General features: G+C 37.6%; 1 protein-coding gene across 1 annotated transcript, besides 26 other annotated features; it reads right to left on the bottom strand.

Moving 5' to 3' along the window:
- Window positions 1-165: part of a long terminal repeat that runs on past the window's edge.
- Window positions 1-7,265: part of a mobile genetic element that runs on past the window's edge.
- Window positions 1-7,266: part of a mobile genetic element that runs on past the window's edge.
- Window positions 631-704: a tandem repeat.
- Window positions 1,560-1,583: a tandem repeat.
- Window positions 1,583-1,630: a tandem repeat.
- Window positions 4,473-4,603: a mobile genetic element.
- Window positions 4,806-4,924: a mobile genetic element.
- Window positions 4,806-4,927: a mobile genetic element.
- Window positions 4,809-4,930: a mobile genetic element.
- Window positions 7,059-7,265: a long terminal repeat.
- Window positions 7,266-7,269: a direct repeat.
- Window positions 7,266-8,634: a mobile genetic element.
- Window positions 8,613-10,463: a mobile genetic element.
- Window positions 8,825-12,171: a mobile genetic element.
- Window positions 12,172-12,355: 184 nt separating this feature from the next.
- Window positions 12,356-12,901: a dispersed repeat.
- Window positions 12,902-12,917: 16 nt separating this feature from the next.
- Window positions 12,918-13,106: a dispersed repeat.
- A 4-nt stretch (window positions 13,107-13,110) lies between these two features.
- Window positions 13,111-13,968: a mobile genetic element.
- Window positions 13,969-14,643: a mobile genetic element.
- A 285-nt stretch (window positions 14,644-14,928) lies between these two features.
- Window positions 14,929-15,057: a dispersed repeat.
- Window positions 15,058-15,477: 420 nt separating this feature from the next.
- Window positions 15,478-15,537: a dispersed repeat.
- Window positions 15,538-15,691: 154 nt separating this feature from the next.
- Window positions 15,692-16,465: a dispersed repeat.
- Window positions 15,813-16,165: a mobile genetic element.
- Window positions 15,816-16,249: a mobile genetic element.
- Window positions 15,837-16,168: a mobile genetic element.
- Window positions 15,864-16,168: a mobile genetic element.
- A 1,967-nt stretch (window positions 16,466-18,432) lies between the features above and the next one.
- On the bottom strand, window positions 18,433-19,640 carry EKO05_0000011 (Sugar (and other) transporter; the record flags this gene model as incomplete). The annotated part of the gene is made up of 3 exons (XM_059635357.1): window positions 18,433-18,866; window positions 18,936-19,413; window positions 19,494-19,640. 3 exons carry the CDS (start codon window positions 19,638-19,640, stop codon window positions 18,433-18,435), a joined length of 1,059 nt encoding a protein of 352 aa, XP_059491340.1.
- Between the last annotated feature and the right edge of the window lie 1,529 nt (window positions 19,641-21,169).

The raw sequence follows: 21,169 nt of genomic DNA, 5'->3' as shown, positions 1-21,169 counted from the left end.
TAAAGAGGAAAGCAGGTGTATTAAGGTACGTAGTGTGTAGTAACAAGACTAATTGCTAGAGTATTAGCGATAACCTTCTACACCTTTATATAGTCTAGGCTGGCTAGCACTATAGTAGCTTGCTAAGACAGGCAGAGGTACCTCTAGGCCCAGCGCCTAACAATACCTCCCTTTTCTAGATTGTTTGGCTTAAATAATGGTATAATTAGTAATACTGTATTATTTTAGCCTAGCTTTAGACGTGTTTACTCTGTCTGTCCCATTATAGCTAATTCTAACTAGGTTTAGGCGTTTTAGACGCCTTGTAAGGCTAGATAGGGCTTAATACTAATTCTGCCTTTACCTAGTAAAAGTTAAACAGAAATCCTCTCTTACCTCTTACTTTACCTCTAGGGTCTAGGCAGCCGTCTGTGCAGGCTAAAGCTCTAACTAGGTAGCTAGCAGCATATAAGATATCTATACCCCCAGTTTTATTAGTCACTACTATATCCTACTTTATTTTAGTAAGTACTAACCTATTCTGTCTAGCACTTTTGTAGGGATAGCTAAGGGATTTTCTAGGTCTTTCTAGCACGTTCTGACACGTTTTAGCAGATAGTACCGCACAACACGCCTTAGTAACTTTTTTAGACCACTCCTAACTACTACCACCTACTACTAACTGTTACTAACTGTTGCTAACTGTTACTAACTACTATTTACTATAGCTGTTATGTCTATGCCTGCTTACTGCAAGATTAACATTGCTAAGAACAGTAGGACTGCTAAGCAGTGCTGTATGCTCTGTCTCTACTACATTGCTAATAGTAATATCTATAGGGACTGTTATTTCTCTGCTAACCTAGCTTTATAGGGTAGCCTGCGTTATAGGGACACCTAGGCCTACTACTATAGAAAGTGTTATAATAGCAATAAGAATTGCCTATTAGTACGTGTTTTGTCTTCTTTTAGCTTATTTTAGCATCTTTTAACATATTTAGGGCCCTAATAAGTACACTAACAGCTATTTAAGGCTTTCTAGCAACATAGCGCGCCTTTACTCTAGTTGCTGCCTAGTTACTGCTGCTTATGCTGCTATTATTAATGCAGCTATCGTTAAGATTACCCCTACAACACCTGCTACTACTGCGCCTATGTCTATTAACAAGAAGACTATAATAGGCAAGTCTAATATTAACTAGGCCAGCTTGTTACTAGGTATAATTTAAGAGTATGCTCTATCTCTTTTTAGCTTATTATAGCATAATCTAACCTTTATAGGAACTATTTACTATAGAAAGAGCTACTTATACTCTATAATAGCAATACTTACACACGTAGGTTAACCTTATCTAGCATCTACATTAAAAAGTAAGATTAATCTAAGGCTAGCGCTGTTAAGGCTAAGATAAAGCGAAAGAAGATGTTAGAGGAGAGCAGTAGCAAATCTAATCTAGACACGCCTATTACCCCCTGCAAGAAGGAATTATAGCACATTTTAACCTATTTTAACAATATCTAACTTCTTTTATAGTTAAAGTACCAGATTATAGGTACTAGAAAGACCCTTAGCTAGCTCTAGGAGGAGCAAGAGGAGTAGGAGGCTGCTGAGCAGGCCGCCGCCGACGCTGCTGCTGCCGCTGCTGCTGCTAAGAAGCCTTATAGTAGTCGCAAGGCTGCTACTTATACCTATAGTAGCAGTTATAGTTAGTAGATATTCCTTATAATAGAAGGTTTAGATTAATAATACCTAAGTTTGTAGTTAGTAGACAGTTTTAGGCTAATATAGCAATTAGGTGCATTACACTCTTAGATAGTCTAAATAATACTAGAAAGGTGGTCTTCTATACTAATTCTCTTATATTTCCTTATAATTATAACTTTATAATATAGTATATAACTTTCTTTATCTTCTTATATTAGAAATAGCTATAATAGGCTAAAAGATGTCTGCTTTAGCTAGTCTGTATTTCTTAGGATAAGGTAGGGTTATATTTTCTCTTAGCATAAACTATTAAATACTTATTAATAAAAAAACCCCTATAGGGAAAAATCATAATCAAGTAAAGGTATTTAGCCTTTTTAGTCCCCCTCTTTTCTAGACTTTAACCTTAACGTCTTATTACGCAGTCTAAGCAGTTACTTTATTATTTTCTAGTATTGTTTTAGCGCTTCTTTAGATAGATTTATGCTAATTTCCTAGGAATTTTCTAAGTTAGGGAATTTGTCCTACTTAATAAGGTATTCCTACTGTCTCTTAGGTAGTTGCTTCTGTTAAGGACTTTTTCTACATCCTATACCTTCTCTTCCCCTTTAACTATAGGTTCTTATATTTATCTCTATATAATTAGGAGTTAACTTCTCAGTGTGTATAGGTCTAGCAGTAATACGTAGAATACTAGATAGATCCTCTTTATTCCTAGCAGGTCTACTCTGTATGCACTAGTGCCAATCTAGGCCTTAATAGTCCCAGGTCCTAGGTATTTCTAGTCTAGCTTCTTTTTTAGGCGTACTGTCCTAATATTCTTACTAGAGACTAGTACTTTGTTGCCTACTTTAAAGGGTGCTAGTATTTGTTTCTTGTCTAAGTGTTTCTTTTAATACTTATTTAACTTTTCTATGTTTACTTTACAGGTAGCCTATAAGGCAATGACTCTAGTAGCTAATTCCTTTATAAGGGGAGATTCTCTACCTTTTAATGCCAAAGTAGGCTAATCTATGCTCCTTAGATCTAAACTGTAACAGGCTTAGAAAGGTGTTATATTTATAGATGCGTAAATACTATTATTATACGCAAATTCCACAATTACAATCTATAGGGCCTAATTACCTTATTCTAGAGTATAATAGCAACGTAAGTACTGTTTAAGAGTCTAATTTTACCTTTCTATTTGGCTATCTGTCTAGGAATAATAGGCTAACATTGAGACTTGTCTTAAGTTTAAATAGTAGTTAAAGGTTTCCTACGTCTTTAAGTTTATTAGCAGCCCCTAATCTAAGATAGTTTATGCTAGCGCGCTGTGTAAGCAGATAATTTCCCTAATCTAGAAGTGTGCTAGATCTTTTCTATCCTAATTAGCCCTAGCCAGTATGTAGTGTGACATTTTAGTTAATTTATAAACTACTACTAGTATAGAGTTATACACTAGCCCAGCCACCTTACTAGAAGGTAATTCTGTAATAAAATCTATTATTACGTCCTCCTATAGTTAGCTTAGCACTAGTAAAGGTTGTAATAACCTGTACAGTTTGTGTTAGGCAGCAGTTAATCTCCTATATACTAAGCAGTTATAGTAGTAGTTAGATATATCCTTAGTAATGCCCTTCTAGGTATATCTGCGCTAAATCTTCTCTAAGGTCCTTTGTGCTCCAAAGTGTCCTAACATTAGGTTATTATGACGTTCTTTAATTACTTACACTTTATCTTTTAGCCTTATAAGCAAGATGCGCTTCTCCTTAGCTGTATTTTCTTTTCCTAGGTTATTTTGTCCTATTTTAACGCTGCTTAACTCTTTTTTAGTACTAGAGAGTTTGTCTGTGTTGTCTAAGTCTGTTATCAGCTCTATATAACTGTTCTCTCTTAATTCTTCTCTTTTAAGATTCCTTATATCCTTTCTTTCTTTTACAGACAAACAAAGGGTTATAGCCGCTACTAAGGGAGTATTAGGGTTTCTCCTAGTTAGGATCTCCTAAAGCAGTTATATAAAAGCCTTGTTATACTTTTATAAGAGGTCTTACGCCTCTCTTATATAATTAGGACGCTGTAAGGGTCTATCTGTAGGGTTTATAGACCCTAGGTAATAAGTAATTACAAAGTTAAACTTAGATAACACTAAGTATACCCTTACTTACTAATAGCTAAGAACCTTTATCTCTATAAACTATTTTAGGTTTTAGTAATCTGTTAGGATCTTAAAGAAGGTACTGTCTAAGTATCTTCGCTAATGCTGTAGGCTCTAGACAATTACAAGAAGTTCCTAGTTGTAAGTATTATAGTTGTACTCTACTTAGATTAGCTTCTTTAAATAGAAGTCTACAGGCCTCTATTAGGCCAGCTTCCTCTCCCTAGGGACTAGTTAACTAAGGATTTTTAAGATAGCGCCTCTAGAGGCATCTACTTCTATCCTAGTCTGTCTCTTAAGTATAAAATAAACTAAGATAGGTATATTAATAAATAAATCCTTTATATTCTAGAAAGCTTATAGGGATTCTTTGCTTAGCTTAAGAGGCTAACTCTCCTTCTTCCTTATTACTTAACTAGATTTAGCCAAATTTAGCCCTTTCTAAGTTGATTAGGTCAATAGCAGGGCTAATTTAGAGAACCCTACAATAAACCTCTAATAGTAGTTTATAAAGCCTATAAATTCTTAGATGTTACAAACTATGCGCAGGATTAGATATTCTTAGATTGTTTTAACCCTGTCTAGGTTAATGCTTACCCCTTTAGGCAAGACTATGTACCTAAGGTACTCTATATATTAACAGTACTATTTACACTTATCTAAGCGCATATAGAGGCTTGCTTTACAAAGCCTCTCTAAGACCTCCTTAACGTGTCTAACGTAGTCTTCCTCTGTCTTAGAGTATACCAGTATGTTGTCTAGATACACAATACAAGTTACATTAACTAATCCTATTAGTGCCATGCTTATATAGGCCTAAAATTAGGCAGGAGTATTTGTAAGTCTAAACAGCATTACTGTGTACTTAAAATGTCTATACCTAGTTTAAAAAGTAGTCTTCTACTTATCCTCTTTCTTAATTTAGATACAGTAATTTACCTTATATACATCTAGTTTAGTATAGAGCTTAGCTTACGCTAGTTATTCTAATAACTCTGTAATTAGTAGTAATAGATAGCAGTTTTTAACTATTATCTTGTTTAGACCTCTATAGTCTACACACAGTCGTAAGTTGCTGTCTTTCTTTTTTAAAAAGAGAATAGGCGCCCCTGCTAGCAACCTTAAGTGTTGTATCTAGCTAGATTATAGATATTCTGCTAGATACTTTCTAAGTATCTCTAATTCTATTGCAGATAGCCTGTATAACAGTTAGTAGGGGGAAGTAGCTCCTTCTATAATATTAATTGCTAGGTTGTGCTCTCTATACTCTAGTAACACCTAAGTATTATCCTTTAATCCTAAGTACGCATATTTGCGATACACTTCTAGAATTAGGCCCTTTTTAGCAGATATTAGGTTGTATGTACCTACTAAGTTTACTATACATATATAAACGTCTACTAAGGAACTTCTTATATTGCGTTTAAACTCTTTAGCATCTTCTAACGCTATTTTCTCTAGTTTAGGAGAGTTCCTATACTTCTTCTCTTAGAAGAGCATACGCTAGCCTAAAAAGCTTAGCTTAGGGTTTGTCTAGTTAATCTAGGGTAATCTAAGGTATATCTTGTACCTTTATAGGTCTGTAACCACAAAAGGTATCTGTTAGACCTCCTGTCTTCTACAGGAGTTAACAATAGATACTTCTGCTGTAGTTACTCTATAGATAGGCAATTCTACTCTGCCTACACCTTTAGCCACTATTTTATTTAATAGTGTAACCTCTAGATCCTGCTCCTTTGCTAGGAGAACTAAAATTAGGTTTAGTTGTAACCCTCTATTCATTAAGGCTTCCACGTTCTCTGCGTTGCCTATAGATGCTTTAACTGTAAGTAGGCATATATATTCAAGGTACACTGCCTTATAAAGAGAGATATTTTTCTTCTTCTTCTTAGATAATTTAATATAGGCTACAAGAGAGGAGATTAGCTCTTAAGTCCCTTGTCTTTTCCTAACTTATCTAGAGCAGGGTCTTTCTAGTTTAACTTTAGCTTTAGGTAGTTAGGGTAGTAGTAACTAGTTTCTCTACACCTAAGGCATGTGTTTTATGTCTTATATAGCACGTCTTAGCCCTTTTTACCCTTTACTAGCTCCTTACAGAACTTCTTAGACTTAAACAACTTTTTTAGGGTTTTTATGTTCCTTTCTAACCTAGAGTTACTAAATTAGCGCTTCTATAGTCCTTTGTTAGTTATCTTACCCATAGCTAGAGTCTTCTTAGGTAGCTGTTAGCTATAATAACCCAGTCTCTAGTTAGTAATATTAGCTCGTTCCTCTACCTTTAGGATTGTGTCTTTTTAATTATAGAGGATAAAGAATAAGTTCTTTTATATGCTAGGGAGTAATATAGTAATATATTCTGGGACTTAAAGCTCTAGCGTATATAAGTTGCCTAGTTCCTCCTATAGTAGATGTATAAAATCTAACAGATATATAGGAGACTAAGATTTCTACTGCTTATATTGCTTTAAGGATTTGTACGCCGCTTACTTACGTTTAGCTAGCATTTCTAGAGCATCTAGTATAATTTTTTTTAGCTCTTGCTACGTTAGTTCTTAGGTTAGCTAATTACAGTAGTTAGTTGTGCAGTAGGCCTACTATAACGTCTTTAGGTTCTCTAAGAGGTACCTTATGCTAAAGTTAATCTTTTATTCCTCTATAAGGAAATTAACTAGAGATTTAAGGACATATCTCTTATAATCTCTCTTCTAATAGTTATATTTAGCGCAGTTGGGCTTTATATACTTCTGTAGAGGTTTAGGTTATAGAAGATTTACAGATAGGGAAGATTATAGTTTCTCTACCTTTTCTAGTACTTTTTAGAAGGATAGAATTATTACTAGATTTCCTTTGTTGTATTTACGTCTAAGTTTATAAAGAGAGGAAAGTTCCTTATAGTTTTTTGTCTCTTACAACTATTTACGCAAGTTTTCTAACTCCTGTTATTAATTACCTACTTCTAGGCTATTCTAGCCTTCTTTAGCTGAAGCTGCCTTATAGACGCAAATTCTAGGGTAAGATGTACTACCTAGAGGACCTACAGATCCTCTTAAGGCACTATAGACACTTGGTGTCTGTTAAGGTATCTCCTTATCTGCAGAGGGAGGTGTTACCTCGCGCTCTACCGGCTCTCCTACAGATAGGTTGTCTTAGTCCCTCTCTAAAGACAGTAAGCCTAGATAATTTAGTTTAAGACTTATAGTAGCTTAGGTCTATCTTTAATTATGATATAAGAGTAATTAGAATGTAAAGAGTATACAAAGCAATTATAAGAGAGGATAGGGTTAAAGAGGATAGCAGGTGTATTAAGGTACGTAGTGTGTAGTAACAAGACTAATTACTAGAGTATTAGTAATAACCTTCTATACCTTTATATAGTCTGGGCTAACTAGCCCTATAGTAGCTTGCTAAGACAGGCAGAGGTACCTCTAGGCCCAGCGCCTAACATATAGCAGAAGGAAATTATAGCAACATTAGCTAGAATTAGATTTAAATAAGTACTATAAGAGCTTTACTGTATAATTAATGATAGAATAATTATCTTCTTCTATATAGACAATATTATAATTGCGTACCACCTAAAGCACAAACAAGAGGCAGATAATGCTATTAAACAGATATAGGAGCAATACCTATACACTAGAAGAGAGAATCTTCATAGTTCCTTAGTGTAGAAGTGTAATATAATAGATATTAATAGATAATTTAATTATTACAAGCAGCATACGTTAATAAGATTAGTTAATTAGCAACTATATAGGACGTAAGGCATAATACACTAATATCTAGAATGAAACTTAAGCCTAAGAACAGTCTAGCTAAACTACTAGAGATTAATTAATATCAGCAAAAGATTAGATCCCTGTTATTTGCAGTAGTAACTACTTAACCTAACATAGCGTTTGCCACGTTGCAACTTGCACGCTTTCTAGTTAACCTAAGTAACAAACACTAAGACGCTGCTAACTAAGTGCTTCTGTACCTATAGAAGATAAGGAATCTATTACTTTACTTTAGACAGGGTAAAGGACTTCAAGTTGCAAGCAATGTATTATTTACTAATAATACTGTAGACTAAAAGAGTTCCTAAGGATACGCTATTAAGCTATTTAGAGGTCTTATTGCCTAGAGAGCAAATAAACAAGATACTGTTACAACGTTAACTACTAAGGCTAAGCTCCTAGCACTGTCTTAAGTAGCTAAGGAAGTAATATTTACTTCTTAACTATTAAAAGAGCTTTAGGTAACCCTAAGTAATCCTATAATAACAATTAAATGTAATAATATACAGAGAATATGTCTAGTTACTATAGACGTTACTAAGATATAAACTAAACTTTAGCATATTAATATATATAACTACTAGTTATAATAAGAAGTTAACTGCAAAATAATTAAAGTAGAATATATCCTATCTAATAACATAATTGCAGATAGATTTATAAAGTTATTACTAATTAGCAAATAGGCTAGCTTTCTTAATTAGTTAGGACTTGTTAAGGGCTAGAAGGGTACATTAAGGGATATCCTGCTTAAGAAGATGCAAGAGCAACTAGAGGACCTTATGTTAAAGAGTTAATTAACTAGTTTGCGCAGCTTGCAATAGGACTCTAAGCTAAGGGGGTGTGTTAAATAAAAGGTATTAGAGAAATAGGTTAGGTAATATACCTGCTAAGAAACTGTGTAGAGGCCCCTACCAGAACCTAGATAAGACGAAAATCACCCTTACATAGAACAAGAACACAACATTAATACATCATTATCAACTCATTACTATTACCATCTAATCTAACAACTTTTTAGTGTTAGACCTATAAGGCACGTACAACCTTATACGCATAAAGGAAGGAAAAGAATAGAAAACAGCATTTAGAACGTAATATAGACTATATAAGTACCTAGTTATACTATTTAGTCTAACAAACACACTAGTAATATGCTAGGAGTTAATTAACATCGTCCTAAGAGCACACTTTAACAGAACTATAGTAGCATACCTAGATAATATCCTAGTGTACTTAAAGACACTAGAAGAGCATAAACAATATGTTACAGAAGTACTAGAATGCCTAAGGCAGGCAGACCTATAACCTAAACCTAAAAAGTACAAATAGTATAAGGAGGAAGTTAAATTCCTAGGGTACATTGTAGGACGATATAGAGTTAAGATTAGTCTAATAAAAGTAGAAGTAGTTAAGACCTAGCAGACGCTAAAAATAGTTAAACAGATATAGGAATTCTTAGGATTTGTTAACTTTAACTAACGCTTTATTAAGGACTACTCTAAGATTATAATCCTGCTAATAAAGCTTACGTAGAAGGATACACTATTTAAGTAGAGATAAGAACAGAATAATATGTTTAAGGCACTTAAGCAAGCCTGTATTAAACCTCCTATATTAATTATATTTTATAGTAGCAACCTAATACGTATAGAGACTAACGCCTTAGATCTTATATTAGGCGCATATATTATATAAGAAAAGAATAGACTATAGCACCCTATTACTTACTACTTATATAAGTTCTTAGGACCTAAAGAACACTATAATATGCATAATAAAGAATTACTTATAATTATATTAGCTCTAGAATATTAGCAACTATACGTAGAAAGCTGCTTAGAACTTACTTTCTACACTACCTATAAAAACCTAGTATACTTTACTACTACTAAGGTCTTAAATTAATAATAAGTATGTTAGTCTAAGATACTTAGGTAATATAAGTTTAAGATATTATATACGCTAGACAAAGATAATAGTAAAGCGAATACGCTTAGTAGATAATACAACCTTACTAGAGAAAAGACAATAAACTAGTTCGCAGTACTAGGAATTAACAATAATACGTTACTTAGACTATTGCAGTAACTAAATAATATAATGCAAATTAAAAATAAACAGCGTATTACATCAGACGTACTAGAGGATCTTTAAGATAAAATTATAGCTAATTACTACAATAACCTGCTATATAGACACCCTGGAATTACATATATAATAGAACTTATTAAGTAATACTACAAGTTTAGTAATATAAAGGACAAGGTTACTGAATATATTAAGAACTGTGTTAACTATTAGCAAAATAAACACAGTACACACGCAAAATACAGAGAAATGTAGGTAATAGAGCTACTAACAGCGCTATAGACAAACATTATAAAAGACTTTATTACACAGCTACCTATCTTAAGAGATATAGTAACTAGATATAACTACAACTTAATCTTTGTTATAGTTAATAGATTTACTAAGTACACTAAGATAATACCTTTTTATTATAGCTATACTGCAGAGCAGCTTATATAAGTGTTCCTAGATTAACATATAAGGCATTATAGTATACTAGAATTAATTTATAGTAATTAAGATAAGTACTTTATGTTAAATTATTAGATTACGCTCTTAGCAGCTATTAGTACTAAGAAGAAGCTTTTAACAGCCTATTAGCTATAGACAGACAGATAGACTAAAAGAAGAAATTAGACTATAGAAACATACCTACAGATATAGAGTAACTAGTAGTAAGATAACTAGGTTTTACTGTTACCTATAGCACAAATTGCATACAACAATAAATTATTAGAAGTAATAGAAGAATTACTGTTCTTCCTATATTATAGGATACACCTAAATCTCTTTACTAGAAGTCTAGACACGCTAATTTAGACTAAATTAGTAATATCCTTAGTGGTAAGACTAAAAGAAGTGCATAAGAAAGTACTAGAAAATATTAGTAAGGCTTAAGAATAAGCAATCTTATATATTAACTAGAAAAGAAAAACATAACCTTAGCTAAAAAAGGGGGATAAACTCTATCTCTTTACAAAAAACCTTTACATGTAAAGACTATTAAAAAAACTAGACTACGTTAAGGTTAGACCCTTTTTTATTTTAAATTAGATAAGCCTAGTTAACTATAAACTTAATCTGCTAGAGGATGTAAAGATCTATCTAGTGTTCCACATATTACTATTAGAACTAGCTAACTCTAGAACGCCTATCTAGATAAACTTCTATTACTAAGCTAATAGTAAAGACTAATAGGAAGTTAAAAAAAATAATACAACACTAAAAGGAAGGTAGCTAGGATAAATATCTTGTTAAGTAGTTAGGATACCCTAACTTAGAAAACACATAGGAACTAATTATATACCTTACAAACTGCTAGTAGTTATTAAAGCAATTTAAAGAGACTAATTAGGTAGTGCTACATTGCTCTCCTAGTACTTTAAGGGATAGCCTTTAAAGGCACCCTAGGTACTAGGCAGCAACAAGAACTTATTAGACAGATTAGTTAACTTAATAGTCCCTGTCTCTAACTGCTCCTGCTCTTCTATACTGCGCTCCTCTACTGTAATAGCCTTCTTAGCACAACAGTCTAACAAATCTATTTATTATTATAACTGCTTCTTGCGCGTATAAGCTCTACGCAAGTCCTCTTTAGCTTTTTCTAATATTTAAAGCACTTTAGATTATGCTTTATAACTCTCCTTTATACACACACACAATTTCCCTTTCTTAGACATTAGCTAGGTAAACTTAGATTAAGTTACCTTTATATTACAACATTGCCTAAAGCAAACGTACTTACTACACTTTCTAGATTAAATATAAACCTTACACACACAGTTATGCTTTATATAAGTTTTATATTTTTACACTATAATTTCTCTAAAGGACTTAACAAATTTATATAGATAATAACAGCAAGCTAAACTTAAGATAGTTAGTTGTTTTAGTATTGTTAAAACTGCCTACTAATTAAAAACAGGCCCTGCGATATATAAATAAGCTTAAGAGACTAGGTTAAGACAGAAGAGGGTTAGTGTTACAATCTACAGAACATAGGAAGGATATAAGCTAATTACAGTGTATAGGGTATAGTAATTATAATAAGTTATTAAGTTTAGTATAAGCAAACATAACAGCGTTAGCACTTAGCAAGAGCCTAAGGATTACGTGATATAATTAGGCTTAGCATAATTAGTACAATTAGTAATTAGTATAATTAGTAATTAGTGTAATTTGTAATTAGTGAAATTAGTAAATAGTGTAATTAGAGGATCCTTAACACTAATTAGTCTGTATTACTACCACTACTATTAAAGTATATAGTTAGTAGGAACACAACCCTTATAGTTTATATTTAACCTTATTAATTAAGTTTGTCTTTAGAATCTTAACCTGCGCTTAAATTAGACAGTCTACTCTGTACTATTCAGTGCACCCTATCTTCACAAGCTTTGCTTAGTTGATAACCCCAACCAATCCACCAGTACTCATCCCCAAGAACCAATAGAATCAGTGCTTACGGTCTTTAACTAAAGTACGACTTCAACACTAGGTCGGATGAAAATAGAATTAAATGTAACTATCTATTGTGTGTGTTGTTGTTCTGTTGCTGGTTCATGGATAGGTGTTCTCCAATAGGTTATCGCCAACCCCTAACAGAGTACTGGCTGATTACATAACCTGCCTCCAGCTACTATTCAGCTCTTAACAGTGTTAACACCATGTTTCTCCACCACACTATTAGGAGATGCTGTGCTAGGCACAAGGCCTAGCGTAGAAGAGCTTAGGATCCTTACAGCAGCAGTATAACACTACCTCTTATATTCTACTAGCAATAAACGCAGAAGCCTAGGTCTTAAAAAACAATAGTCTTATTAAGGGATAGGGAGAGGCAGGCAGCAGTAGTGGCGTCTTAGGCCTAGTTGCGCGCATTGCAGCGGCAGCAGTTCTACTTATAGTCGTTATTGTTGTCTTTCTTCTTTTTACTAATAGTAACGCTACAGGCCTATTATAACTAGGCTGCAGAACAAGGGGTAAGTGCTGCAGTGCCGCGCTAGGGGGTGCATAGCTTAAGGGGGGAAGGTAAGCAGCAGTAGCAGGGAGGCAAGCAGATCTAGCAGAGAAAGGGGCAACGCTTGTTAGGGAAGGCAGAGCAGAGACAGCAGGACAAGCAAGACAATAATAGGTACTCTAGACAGCGCTAGAGCGTAGTAAGTAGAAGCTCAACTTAGTTAATAGCCTCCTTTTAGATAGATTAGTTACGTACTTGATATAGGCACAAGATGTTAGGCTCTCAGCCTTAGACTCTTAGCCTCAGGCATGTGGCGCGTCCCCCTCTAACCTGTGATGGCAAGCCTCAGGCATGTGGATGCGTCCACCTCTGGAGTCTGACCTAAGGGCAATAAGTACTGTTCTGGCCACAGTCTCACTATCTAAGTGAGCATTGTTACCTTTTGGATGCTTGGCACGGTGGGCAGAGCCGTGGCCTTGACACTAGCGCTAGGGAGACAGTTAGCTGCAGACAGAGTTAGCCAGCGGCAGGCCTATAACAGGCATAAGACACTTACTAGGCTAGCTAGTAAGGATAGTAAGTAGGCGGTACAGGCAGCATAGAACAGCGCAGGCAGAGACAGGGACTAAATCCTTGTTTTCTGAATTGCCCTTAACCTTATAGTCACTAATGCGGCAGTAGTAGACTCTTTATAGACACAGTTAGACTCCGCAACCAAACTAGGACAACTAAAAAAAATAAAACACTAGGGGGACGTGGTAGGCGGATAGAAGGGAACGTGGTAGGCTATAGCTACCTCTGCTAGAAAGACCACTAGCCCTATAGCTAGTGGCCTGATAACTAGAACTAGATGCGATAACAGACATAGCGTAGGAGTTAAACAGGCAGGTACAGACAAATAGACAGATAAGACATAGGTAGGTTAGGTAAGGACGTAGAGTAGTACAGTGTCTAACTTAGGAAGGTGCGCTAAGAAAAACAAAAATAACCTAGGTGCGTGTAGGGGCTACACTAGGTAAACTATAGACTAGAGCAGCAACTAACACGCTGAACAACTACACCCTTACCTACCTACGCCTAGCCCTAGGGTTTACCTGCTATTAACAACCCCCTGCCCTACACAGGACAGCAAAGGACTTAGTTAAACATTAAAGTGCTTGTAGGAGACAGGGAAAGGGTGTATGTTATAGGCTTAGACCTTGTCTAAGCCTTAAGCGAGATGGGATACTTACGTGCCCTACAGACATGTTAGAAGAACACGCAACATGTTACCTCCTTAAGAGATACAATACCATATCTACCCTTATTGCATCCCACCCTAAGGCCAGTCTATAACAAAGGCGTAGGTTAATTAAGGGTTATTAATAATAAAGGGGTAGGGTTATATATTTTGGAATACTTTACTATTTATATAAGCTAAGAGCTTTCTCTATTAAGCTAGAGCTTATTGTTTTTAATATTTAATGTTGATAATATAATAATAAGATTCTAGATTAGTTATAATTAAAGGGTAGTTGCAGAACTTATGCCTATTAAGAATTAGGTGTAACTACATGTATTAGTTTACTAGAGTTGTATTCCAGTCTTAGAATTCTTAAATAGTAATCTTAAAGGGTAGCTTTTAGATAGGAGTCCTAAGTGCTACAGACACAATGGAAGCAATTTTAGAATTTAAAAATAAAAATCCTTAGGCACTAGTGTTAACTAAGAAGTTAAGTTGTACACCTAGCCCTTAGTTCAATAGAATAGAAGAAGTAGGAAGGTAGTGTCCACTAAATTAATAGGATAAGGAGAGGTTAGATAGGTTATATTATTTTAGGTCTAGGTAAGAACCGTAAGGTTATCCTCCTAGGCAGGGCTTTTTCCGTTAGGTATTAGGTTCTTTTTAAAATCTTCTTTAGCGTTAACATATTCTTTAGTATCCATATAGATCTCTTAAACATAAGGACTAGTGCAATCTTTTACAAAGTAACGTACCTTACTACAATTATAACAGTCGCCTAGGGTTAGTTCTAATATTAATTTAACAAAGACAGATGACCCTACAGGCTATTATAAGAACTCTAGGCCAAAATAGTATTCTTGTTATTACTAAATAATAACCTAAGAACGTTGTTAAAATTTTATTATTAAGGTAGGTGTGTTTACAGTAAGATATAGTGTCTCTTATATTAGGAAAGATATAGAGATTAACTGTTTAAAATCTTATAACGTGTCTAGATAAATATTAATAATTATAAACTAGGTTGTTATTAGAAGACAAAGGATACAGCTTGTTTTTACTGTTAGGACACGCCGACACGGCTCTGTTTACCGTACTAAGCATCTAAAAGGTAACAATGCCTACTTAGATAGTAAGCAGGTAGGCTAGAACAATACTTATTATCATTACAGGTTAGAGGTGAACGCTGTCACATGACGAAGGCCTAACAGTTATCTTGGACCTAGGTAATTACATAAACAAATAAAACCAAGTTGTCTTAACTTTAGATGAAAAAATATTTAAAAAGAGGAGTATAATATACAGTAAGTTGACAGTGTACTAAAACAACGCTAAATAGGTAGCGTAACACATATTTTACACTTATCTAGAATAATCCACTATATAGAAGAGGGGTAGTATAAAGCTCTAGCCCCTTAGAGGGTTTATACCCTAACTTATATCTAATTTAGTACCTTTCTATTATATTTCTATTCTACACCCTAGTTAGTACATTTTAACTTTCTCTATACTTAAAGGTATAAATGTAGAAGAAGAATTAGTCTTAGATAGTAAATTCTTAAGTAGCCTTTATATAAGACCTATAGGAATAGAAGAATCCGTATGTTACCTATTCTAGTGCTTCTATACACCTCGTAGCGGATACACACGGATTTTAGAGCCTTCTATTATCCTATGTCATTACATAACTAGGATTAGACTAGGTAAACAGACTAATTACAATTCTAGACTAGGGATTAGATAGCAACGTATATAGGCTTAATTGTTTACTTAAACAATTAGATAAGGAAACTAATTAAATCCTTAAAACATTAATACTTTAATCTAGTTATCTTAGCTCTGATAATATGTTAAATACAGATAAGGCTAGGGTCGTCCTTATGGTATGTACATACACCAGAGTCCTAGCTAGCTCATCTAGGAAGAAGGATTATATGAAATCGCCAGAGGACCGTTAGTAGGTATCGATAGTTAAAGCGATGCCCGCCACAGGTGTCAGGCCTCAGTGCCTCGTTATTTTCAAGGGCAAGCATCTAAAAACCACATGGTTTCTAGCACAAGGAGTACTTGATTGGCTATATACAACTTCAGAAAATGGATGGACGTCAAATCAGATTAGATATGAGTGGTTACAGCGTATATTCCTACCCAACACTACTCCACGCCAAAGCACGTGGAGACACCTCATTCTGGACGGCCACGGCTCTGATATCCCTGTTGACTTTATGATGGCCTGCAAGGAGAATAAAGGTTGGATGCTCTACCTCAGGCCTCACGTCTCACACGTGCTTCAGCCCCTGAATCTTGCTCCTTTCTCTGTTGTCGAGACAAAGGATCGATCTGATATCCGTGCTCTCTCTGCCCCGAATGACGCAGCACTCATCAGGAAGCAGCGCTTCGTGGTATCATAAATTAAGGCAAGAGAAGAAGGTCTGAGCGAGTAATCTAAGCTGGGTGGTGAGCCTTAGGTCTCTGCCCATGTAACCCAGATCTTGTCTTACTCTCATTCCAAGTCTCCAGCCGTCTAACAACGCCATCTCGTGATACCCAAGTCTAAGAAGAGACAAACTCGATCCCCAGCACGCCTTAGAGCGCACAGGCTCTATATAGGGCTTGATGGTCCTTCCCTTGGCATAGCTTTTATGAATATACATAGGGGTTCTGCGCTAGGAGTAAACGTTGTTGCCAACAACGTCTGACCGAAAGAATAATACAGTGGCAGGTGAGACGTTCGTGATATATCACTATAAACCGTCGATGGCAGCTATTCTCAGTAGTGTAGTCGTTCACTGGCCTTCTTGATTTGGTCTATGAACGGCTGGCACTTGTCTTCGTAGGCTTTCAAAGCAGCAAATATGTTGAGAATGTCGGATTATCTTTCCTCGGCCTACCTGCGTTGAAGTGTCCACAGCGCTTCCCTATAATACCGGCCAAACCATCTACGCCAAGAACGCTAGAGGTTGTTCCCGTTCTCATATTTGCTGATGGGCATACACAGCAGTACTGCCAAGTGCCACGCAGCTTAGCATAATAAGGTAGTCTGAATAAGCCTAGGCGCTCGACGCAAAAATTTTCGTAATTCTTGAGCGATTTCAAGAGTCGTTCACTCTGCCCGCCCGCAGCATGGAAGTTCCGTAATATGGCATATTTCTGTTCTTGTTCCGCTCCACTCATGAGATTCTCCTGACTTCTTCATCAGATCTGCTGCAAAGGTATGCTCGCATGACATGCAGGCTGCGCTGTCGGGTGAAGACAAGTCATTTTTCCCCAGGCACAAACTAAGTCATCGCGATGAATTGTTCCGTTTTCATGAATATACGGGGGATTATGAGGTACACAATGTAGAATCCGAGGCGATAGACAGAGTTTGTGGTGTAATTGACGGGAAGCATCTTGCGGGTGCTCGTTCAACTACCATCGGCGCATACCAAGAGATCTAGCATGTTCGTCTTGCCATCAGAAGTGAAATTTCACGGAGTCAAGCGAGTCCTTGAAGCCTTTTTGAAATCACGAAGAGCTATATGAAACCTAATTTGATCTTGTTGTGGAGTAGCTCAGAAAAATATCTGCTTGTAAACTCAATCTGTAACCAAGCTTTACAGGCCTTTGCTAGGTCTGCTTACCCGGAGAAAAGCCCTCTACTTCCCAAACCTACCGACGACCTGCATGATTTTTTCTTTCAATAGTCTAGCGTGAAAGTTCTTGTTGCGGAATCTTAGGTCTGAGGACGTCAATGCGATCTCCTTGAAGATATGACTGCAATTCTGTGGCTCACAAAGTGGGGATGGGCTTGTTAACAGTATATAGTCTTAATTTTAACCGTGATTCTGGATCTGACTTGAGTAATGGACCACAAGTTTACTACAGCAAAAGGATTACATAGAAATACCAAATACCCATACTATATTCATTAAGCACTCAAAGTGCGAATACTCCGGTTTTTACTGAATCCAGATCAATTTGACTAGCAGAACGGATTCAGGAACTCCGCCTCCCATAAGGCTCAAAAGGCAGAGCTACAGACAAGAGCGCACTGCAGAGAAACAATGCAGCACAAACATATAATGGTGCGCTACTTCCTGTACTTGCAGTAGCTCCTACTACAGCTGACAACATGCCCATGAGGCGATTGAGTGCTACTGCAATACCATTACCAGTTGCGCGGCTACCAGAGGGGAAAACCTCAACGGTGTAGGCATATAGAGTTCCGTAATAAACATTAATGGAGCACGCTAAATGGGTCAGAAAGCAGTTGAGTAGAGTTTTCGAATGACAAGACTTACATATAGCGCAACTAAACGCCAACTTTTGTACAGCAGTATGGACAGCCGTGTATGCAAAGAAGAACGCCATAGTTATTATAGCACCGATGGACATCGTGTACTTCCGTCCGAGGTACCTGAAGTTCACAAGAATACCTGCAATTGCAGGACCAGCAACTCCGGACACGTTTGTTAGTACAAAATCTCGCCAGGTAAGATACACCGAGGTTGTTTCGTGTGGAATGCGGTGAGCGATGATAGTTCTGCGGCAAAGAAGTTAGCAGAAGTGTAAGGAGTGTAAGAATAGAGTTCTGTACACTCACGGGAGAAATACGTAGAACAGGGGGTAGGCAAGACCTATCATAGTCCAGGAGAGCCACACCAGGGAAGTGGATAATGCGAGCTTCCTTGTTGCGAATAGTCCAGCCACATGGTGGGTTAGCTCCGCCATGATACCCCGCGGTGTCCTCTTCCTGATCGAAGATCGGCTCTCCCCGCAAGCCTTAAGCTGCTCAATAGTCAATGAGCAAGAACGACCGTACTTGGCTGCAAGGCCTTGAAGGTTCTCAACGAGCTCTTCGTCACGACCTGCGTTGACAAGGAATTTGGGCGTCTCTTGAAGGCGGATAATCACGAGCCGGAGCAAAGACAGGACGAAGAAGAAGGCACCGGAGATGAACATGATAAGTCCCCAACCCTTGTTGTTCTCCCAGGTGCAATGAGAGGCTGCAGTACAGCTCCAATCTGAACGAACTAGCAAAAAGATTACAAAGTCAGCTTCTAGCTCATCGCATTTTGGCCAACAGTGTGTTGAATACTTACCGAAGATCCCCCAGGCGATAAAGCCGGGAAGAGCCTGACCAAGACCCCACCAGCCGGCAAGGGCGGTGATAGCCCACTGCTTGTCGGATGGGAGAAATTCGAGAAAGACAGTCGAATCAAGGATGAGATTACCACCGGCGCCAAAGCCAATGAGCGATATAAAAAAGCCCAAGGCCCCCCAGTTAGGAGATGCACCGGCAACAATACATGCCATAGAAGCAATAAACAACGTGATGTTGAACGCGATACGACGGCCAATGATGTCGGCTCCAAAACCCCAGAACAGGGCACCAACTAAGAGGCCAGCGTAGAGAGCAAACGTTAGGCCAGTCTGGTAACCGCCGTCACCAATTTCCAAGTATGCCTGGTTGGCAATAATTCCCTGGAGTATAAGTACCATCGAATCGACAGCATAGCCGAAGCCGTTCAGGAAGAAGAGCTTCCAGTGGAAACCGGTCCAGCCAATCTCATCAATAGCCTGCATTACGTAGTCAGCAAGCAAATCTTTACCGAGGCCATGTGCTCGACAGTGTTCTCGTCTTTTTGGAGTTAACTTACATCGTTGATTAGGTGAATTTTAGCAGCAAGAGCGGGATTGTCATCCTCGCCTACCAAAAGGTCGATGTTCCCCTCTGCTGCGGTTTCTACGGTGCCGACTATGTTCGATGTAGGACGCTTCAAAGGTTCTTCTGGATAGTCGGTCATTGCTTGCTTCTTTTCAGATTTTACCATAGCTGGACTGGATGACATCCTCCCAGTTGTATTGAGGCCACTGCTTCTGGAGTAGTATATCAATTGGTTCCGGTCGAGACAGACAGCTGCGATAAAACCTATGACCACTGCCTCAAGACTAGCAATGTTTAAATAATCTAGCTCAAAGCCAGTATCTAAAATTCGCTCAGCGATAGTCTTCCGTGTCTGTTCTGCCCCTAGGTCTGGTTCCGATAAAGACTTCAGCTCCAGACATAGATTGGCCCCGACCTCGGGTCTCATTTTCCCCACATGATATACCCACCCATGCAGGCCTGGGTAAGTAAGCCCGATATACTCCGTTAGGCCAGCGTTTCCAGACACGGATCCGCAGAGGTCCCCAGGATTTCGATATTGTGGGGCCAAGATGAGTGGGGGTTAGCGAACGACACGCGCCACCAGACTGGGCTTGATACCGCTAGTAGATAACGGCACATGCCTTGGACAAGATTATTCACAGTCTTGCCTTATGCTCGGCAGGACCTTTAGCGGAAGGTCTAACTACCTTTGACGTTGTTGACACTCCTATCTCAGCTGTCGGATGCGGGACACCGGCGGATCTTAGGTGAACGACATTTCGCACAGATGCACTGCATCATGGTTCCATGTACTAAACTGTCTTTTATCGATGCGAGGACATTAGTGGGTCGAAGATAGGGCCCAAGCTCAGTGGGCGTCTAATGGCCGGAGCGTGCATCTCGATGTGACTGAATAACTTTGGTGATCTTTCGCGCCAGATTGAAACACGCTTTCTACTTCACAAAATTTCATCACGTTGAGGACATACTACTCGAAGATATTCAGCTCGATTGTTGAGACTATGACACGGGAAACAACAAATGGCAATGGTGCGCACAAGGCCAGATCTACCAAGACGCGATGTATTGTCATTGGTGCCGGGTATGTCCAGATGCTCCTTTTGAAGAGAATCGCACAATACTTACCTCCATTTGCTCGGCAGGGTTTCTGGGATATTAATGTGTAACGTGCCCCCCTAATACCACTTGTTGCACCTTACTCATGACTTTTGTGTCCGCCAGTATACAAATTGCAACTGCACTTGAACGACCACATAGAATTTCAGGTCTTTGAGAAGTCACCGGATCTTGGAGGAACCTGGTACGAAAATAGATATCCAGGTGCGTGGTTCATCCATCGCAGAAAGCAAAGATCGAGCACGCACACTGATACCACTCCAAAGGCTGTGCGTGTGACGTGCCGAGCCATGTTTACCAATACAGTTTCGCACCAAACCCTGACTGGTCACGGTTGTGAGTTATGTCAAGCATGGGTTGCGGTCCTGACGAAACTTGCTCTAACTTCCAAGTAGCTACGCAAGTTCATCAGAGATCCATCAATATCTCAAGCATGTCTGCAAGACATTTGGGCTCGACAAATACATCACCTATAACAGCCGAGTGACAGAGGCTCGGTGGGACGAGGAGGCGGGAATCTGGCACGTAGGTGTTGAAGGAGATGCTGCG

Source organism: Ascochyta rabiei, chromosome 1, assembly GCF_004011695.2.
Source record: "Ascochyta rabiei chromosome 1, complete sequence".
NCBI lineage: Eukaryota > Fungi > Ascomycota > Dothideomycetes > Pleosporales > Didymellaceae > Ascochyta > Ascochyta rabiei.
This window is presented reverse-complemented; position numbering and strand designations above follow the sequence as displayed.